This window comes from Schistocerca cancellata, chromosome 6 (assembly GCF_023864275.1).
Source record: "Schistocerca cancellata isolate TAMUIC-IGC-003103 chromosome 6, iqSchCanc2.1, whole genome shotgun sequence".
Taxonomy (NCBI): domain Eukaryota; kingdom Metazoa; phylum Arthropoda; class Insecta; order Orthoptera; family Acrididae; genus Schistocerca; species Schistocerca cancellata.
This window is the reverse complement of record NC_064631.1, coordinates 683,187,725-683,193,724: the sequence shown is the minus strand read 5'-3', so window position 1 is coordinate 683,193,724 and position 6,000 is coordinate 683,187,725. Positions and strand designations below refer to the sequence as shown.

At 45.1% G+C, this 6,000-nt stretch overlaps 1 protein-coding gene across 1 annotated transcript in view; it reads right to left on the bottom strand.

The window, feature by feature from the left end:
- Positions 1–672: 672 nt before the first annotated feature.
- The window catches only part of LOC126088471 (cytochrome P450 4C1-like), a 172,707-nt gene continuing 167,379 nt past the window's right edge, over positions 673–6,000 (bottom strand). Inside the window, exon 6 of the mRNA XM_049906613.1 lies at positions 673–1,113. Within this exon, the coding sequence (XP_049762570.1) occupies positions 673–1,113 (441 nt within the window). The remainder of the gene's footprint in view (positions 1,114–6,000) is intronic.

Here is a 6,000-nt window from a genome sequence, read left to right as displayed (position 1 = left end):
GTTAAGGAATTCTGCTCCATAGGCAGCAAAATAGCCAAGGATGGACGGAGAAAGGACAGAAAAAGCAGTGGCATAAAAGGCATTTCTGGCCCAGAGAAGTCTACTAGTATCAAACGAAGGCCTTAGTTTGAGGAAGAAATTTCTGAGAGGGTACGTTTGAAACACAGCGTTGTATGTTAGTGAAACGTGGATTGTTACAAAGCTGAAACAAAAGAGAATAACCAGTAATTAAAACTTCCGGGCTAAGAGGCCGTGGTCCAATAGTAGAAATACTTCTCCTTGACGTTTCGTTGCCAGCTGCGGGCAACATCATCTGAGGTGAGTCTAAGACTCACATCACCTCAGGTGATGTTGCCCGCAGCTGGCAACGAAACGTCAGGGAGAAGTATTTCTACTATTGGACCACGGCCTCTTAGCCCGGAAGTTTTAATTACTGAAGACGCCGGCCATGAAAGCCTACACGCTATGAGAAGAGAATAAAATCATCTGAGATGTAGCGTTACAGACGAACATTGAAAATAATTTGTAGAGCATAAAAACCGAAAGTGGAATACATCCAGAAAATAATTGAGGGTGTAACTGCAAGTACAAGTACTACTCTGACAAGAAGAGACCGGCACAGGAGAGGAATTCGTGGTGAGCTGCATTAAAAAAAACCAACACAGTCTTCTCTCACACTGAACTGGAGGGTACGTTTTCTCGTGGGATACAAGTAACTCTAAAGCCAGTGATTGGGTGAGACGATATTGAGATCACACTCTCTTCCAGTTCCCCCCTGCTCGTTCCGGGAAGTATTCGGTAGCGCCGCAGAATCGTCGCTAGGATGACTTTCATCTGCAGTACTGCGTATCGGTTGCCAATACACTTGCGCGTGCCGATGCCAAAAGGGATGTAGCTGTAGGCTTTTCTGGATGTGGCACTGCCGCCCTCCAGGAACCGGCCGGGGTCGAACTTGTCTGGCTCCGGGAAGAGCTCGGGGTGGCGGTGCATCAGGTAGTAGGCTATGAGCACCGTGCTGCCCTGGGGCGCGACGTGCCGGCCACCTGCCAGCGATGTGTCCTCAGTCACCAGGTACGGCATGCAGGGGACCGTCGTGAACAGCCGCCCAGTCTCCTGCCAGAACAACAGAGGATACATGCAGCAGGCACTGATCAAAGGCTGGGGAGGGGTTCATTGGGATCATCACTGATATGTCTGTGTAAGCAGAAGAAACTAACGATCAAAGTCTGGAAACAATTTATTGGAGTGTTCAATTAACCAAAACAAGTTCTCCAAGTATAACACCAACTCAAAACAGTGATCCGTCTTTGAATCACAACTACATACAAGAATAATATAGAAAACAACTGAAATAATTTCCTACTAGTCTCCGCCAGAGACTTCTCTGATATACCAAGCCTAATCCAGAGATCAGTGAGAAGATCCAAGTCGGGCTGCCGGGGCGGCAGCTATCCACGTCTGCTGGCGGTTGATGAACTGCCGATGTGCAGTCGAGCGCCGGCCTTTATAGTGCTTCGGCGGATGAGTACCTCAGAACTATTTTCCATCACGTGGTTTGACGTGTGAAAATAGTTCCAGGATCTGCAGTGACATCTTCCTTATGTTTATGTGGGCCGGTAGTGGCCCCTGGTGGCCGCTGGTGTCTTTGCTGTGGTGTTGTTGTTGTTGTGGCCGTTCATCAATATTGCCTGTTGGTTGTGTAGTGCTTCAGTGGGCCTGCAAAGCGGGCAACCCGCGGCTGCAGGTTGTCAGTTTGGTTGCTGATACTCTAGGCGCCGTGGTGTCTGGTGGAGAAGGCCACAGCAATCACCTCCCCTCAATAAAATTGTGCTAGATGCATTTCTAGAGGGTGGACTAGATGAAACTGGCTATAAAATTGTTTCATGTAGCTTAGATAGGCAACCCCTTTACATCAACTACACATGATGCAATATTTAATTTTGGTTGCCTGTCTTAAGTGCACCGTAGGGCAAGAAAAATGATGTAGTACCAAGGAATTACCGGAATGGAATGGAAATTGGTAAGTGTCATGCACATGTACAGAAAAACAAATGATTTCACTTTCAGAAAAAAACTGGATGATTTGTTCAAGAGAAAGAATCAGAAACTGAGCAAGTTAATAAGACGTTGATCCACTTCTGACCTTTAAGGAAGCAGTTGTTCAGCTTGCTGTTGATTGATAGGGTTGTTGAGTGTCCTCTTGAGGGAGTCGCGCCGTATTCTGTCCAACTGCCATGTTAGATCAGCAAAACCTCTTGCTGGTTGGAGGGCCCAGGCCATAATGAAGTTTGTGAAGCTCTTTTTCTTGAATAATTCGTCCAATTTTTCTGAAATTGCAATAATTCGTTTGACTGTAAATGTACATCAAATCTACCGGTCTCCACCCCATTCAGATAATTCCTTTGTGGCGCGTCAGTTTTTTTTTCTTTTCCTTTGAGCGTACTTTCTGGATCAGTGTTGTTTTCTCATTATGTGTTTTTATGTTTATTAATTTCCTAAATTTGCTGCTACTTTTTGGAGCACACATTATCGTCAGAACTACAAGGTAAAAAAAAAATAAAGAAATGATTAATGCCACCAGCACTTCATCCCTGCCAGTAAATAAAAATGAAATACTTCTCAACCTCTTCAGGTCTCCCAATTACAGGTTGCTAAAATAGACGGAAACTCAATCTAGCTTAAAAACGTGCCATAAGTTTACAAAATAACCTGTACGTGTAGAAATCTTACATCATACTACAGTGCACAATGTTAAACAATGCGGAATGGAGCATGAGAGATTTGATTCCTACACTACCCCATAAAAATTGCCTTAGCTGAGCATGCTCTAGTGAATGGTTACGAGAGAGATTTGGTGATATCTCTCTCGTCGCTTGCACCAACGGCTACAAGCGAGCCAATGTGAGGTCAAAGCGGAGGCTTCAAACACAAAGTTAACGATACCAAGAGCATCAGTGATGTCACAGCCCACATGTAGAGTCCATAAGGGCGTGCCAGCAGCTCAGCAGCAGTCATTCCACTTGACGGTGTTTCAGGAGTACTTGCTCGAAAGCTCGTGGCGTTTTGATCGCTTGATGCGGCTGGAAGACCGAGAACATTTTATTCTACACGCCATAAGTTTGTCTGAAAATCGAAATAAATCAAAGTTGGTGTCTTAATAATTTTGTACTGGATATTAACCCCAATTCGCAGAAATCTGTAACTGTCTGCCTTGTGTGGAAATCTTGTATAAATTCACATGACGAACAGAAGAAGAGACTTACATGCTGTACTGCATTTACACAGTGACTATACTTTGTGGCGCGTTGTTCTTATCTTCTTCGGAACTTTTTATTATCTTCACTGTACTTTGGTCATTTTTAAATTTTTTTAGGATGATTAACAGACAGTCCACTCACTACAAATCAATCTTCTTACAAAATCAAAACTGTAGTAACTTTTGTTAACAGCATTTAACTAAATGTAATCTTGGTTTCATTAATGACTTCCCTTCATACATACTTGAAATTCTATAGCTAATATATTATGCCATCGTGCTTTCTCAGTATGTGGCTGCCATTATAGTTTTTCTGTGTCCAGGTCAAATTCTACACAGATTTCAATCTCATTTTACATGGTAATGTCAAAATCTTCACCTACAGATACAGCGACTGTGAATGTCGTTTCTTCTCTTAGATTTCTTCTAGAGAAGCAAATGTTTAATGAGATAAAAATCCGTCCGAACAACTTCACGTTTCAAAATTTAAATGCAACATTTTTCTTACCAGAAGCCAATCACCATATATGTAATATACACTGAAGAGCCAAAAAAACTGGTACACCTGCCTAATATTGTGTAGGGCCCCAGCAAGCACGCGGAAGTGCCGCAACACGGCGTGGCATGGACTCGACTAATGTCTGACGTAGTGCTGGAGGGAACTGACACCATGAATCCTGCAAGACTGTCCTTTGTCCATAAATCCGTAAGAGTACGAGGGGGGAGGGAGGGGAGAGATCTCTTCTGAACAGCACACTGCAAGGCATCACAGACATGCTCATTAAGGCCCATGTCTGGCGGTTTGGTGGCAGCCGAAGTGTTTAAACTCAGAAGAATAATCCTGGAGCTACTCTGTAGCAATTCTGGACGTGTAGGGTGTCGCATTGTCCTGCTGGAATTGTCCAAGTGCGTCGAAATGCACAACCGACATGAATGGATGCAGGTGATCAGACAGGATGCTTATGTGCGTGTCACCTGTGAGAGTCCTGTCTATACCCATCAGGGGCCCCATATCACTCCAACTGCACACGCTCCACACCATTATGGAGCCCCCACCGGCTTGAACAGTCCCCTGCTGACATGCAGGGTCCATGGATAACCCAGGCTTTCTCCGTACCCACACACGTCCATCCGCTCGATACAATTTGAAGTGAGACTCGTCCGACCAGGCAACATGTTTCTAATCGTCAACAGTTCAAAGGTCGGCAAAAGATGCACGAGACCCTTTGGCTACACCGGGGGTATATAAAATTCCTTGTAGTTGTGGACAGGTTTACATCGGTACCTCAACGAGAAGTGTGAACACCCGTCTTGTTCAACATAAGAGGAACTGCCGCCTGGGTCACACGGATAAATCGGCCGTAGCGGAACATGTTTACCAGGAAGGTGATCATGAAATAAAATTCAGCGAGACGAGCGTCATATCAAAAACCTCGCATTATTATGCACGCTTGTATAGAGAGGCTATCGAGATTGATAAACATCGTAATTATTTTAACAGGAAAGACGAAGGTATTAAACTGGATAAAATTGGGATGTCAGCGTTGCACCGCAAGCGTGACGATCGATTACTTTCAATCTAGAATGTTGGCATTACCAGAGACAATCTCATAGCCGACGCCACGTGATTGACTGTGGCGCCCTCTGTACTGCCTATATAATCAGCGCTTCGTCGAGTTCTCTTCGCAGTTCGCCGCTTTACCTCCGAGGATGTCTCCCGCAGTCGGAGACGAAACGTCAGGAGAGTGTTTTATACTTCGACCACGGCCTATCAGCCCGGAAGTGAAGACAATACCGGCCGTGAAAGCTTACATTGTATGATCAAGTTCAATGTAGGTATTGACTGGCCCTGGCGATGCGTAAAGCTTTGTGTCGTGCAGTCATCAAGGGTACACGAGTGGGCCTTTGGCTCCGAAAGTCCATATCGATGATGTTTCGTCGACTGGTTCGCACGCTAACACTTGTTGATGGCGCAGCATTGAAATCTGCAGCAATTTGCAGAAGGGTTGCATTTGTGTCACGTTGGACGACTCTCTTCAGTCTTTTTCCGGCCACAGGGATGTCGGAGATTTGACATTTTACTGGATTCCTGATATTCTCGATACACTCGTGAAATGATCGTGTGGAAATATCCCCGCTTCACCTCTGCCTCGGAGATGCTGTGTTCCATAGCTCGTGTGCCGACTATAACACCACGTTCAAACTCACTTAAATCTTGATAACCTGCCACTGTAACAGCAGTAACAGATCTAACAATGTGCGAAACACTTGTTGTCTTAAATAGGCGTTGCTGACTGCAGCGCCGTATCCTGCCTGTTTACATATCTCTGTATTTGAATACGCATGCCTATACCAGTTTCTTTAGCGTTTCAAAGTAATAAAGTATTCAGCCTTACTATTAGAGGCAGCCTGTTTCAAAGAGGGACCATTTGTCGTGGGGCTGTGTCTTTTATATGTTGTTGTTCCAGTACAATACGGAATGTTGTGGCAGGTGAGGAGGTGAAGGCTCAGGTGCACCTGAACAGTCGTCTCGTGCCTGGCACTTGAGAGACATTTTTGGACCATTTCTCGAGTGGTTTTTGTAAATGATGCGTAGGTTGTAGACATGGTACAGCGCCAGGTGCTGCTGCGGATATCATGGGCAGCTGTAGCATGAGCTGGACAGCAAAGCCAAGAGTGGTGGTGGTAGATCAACAGGACATTCGTCATTGATAAGCAATTCTGCTGGTGGGGTGGGAAGCTGC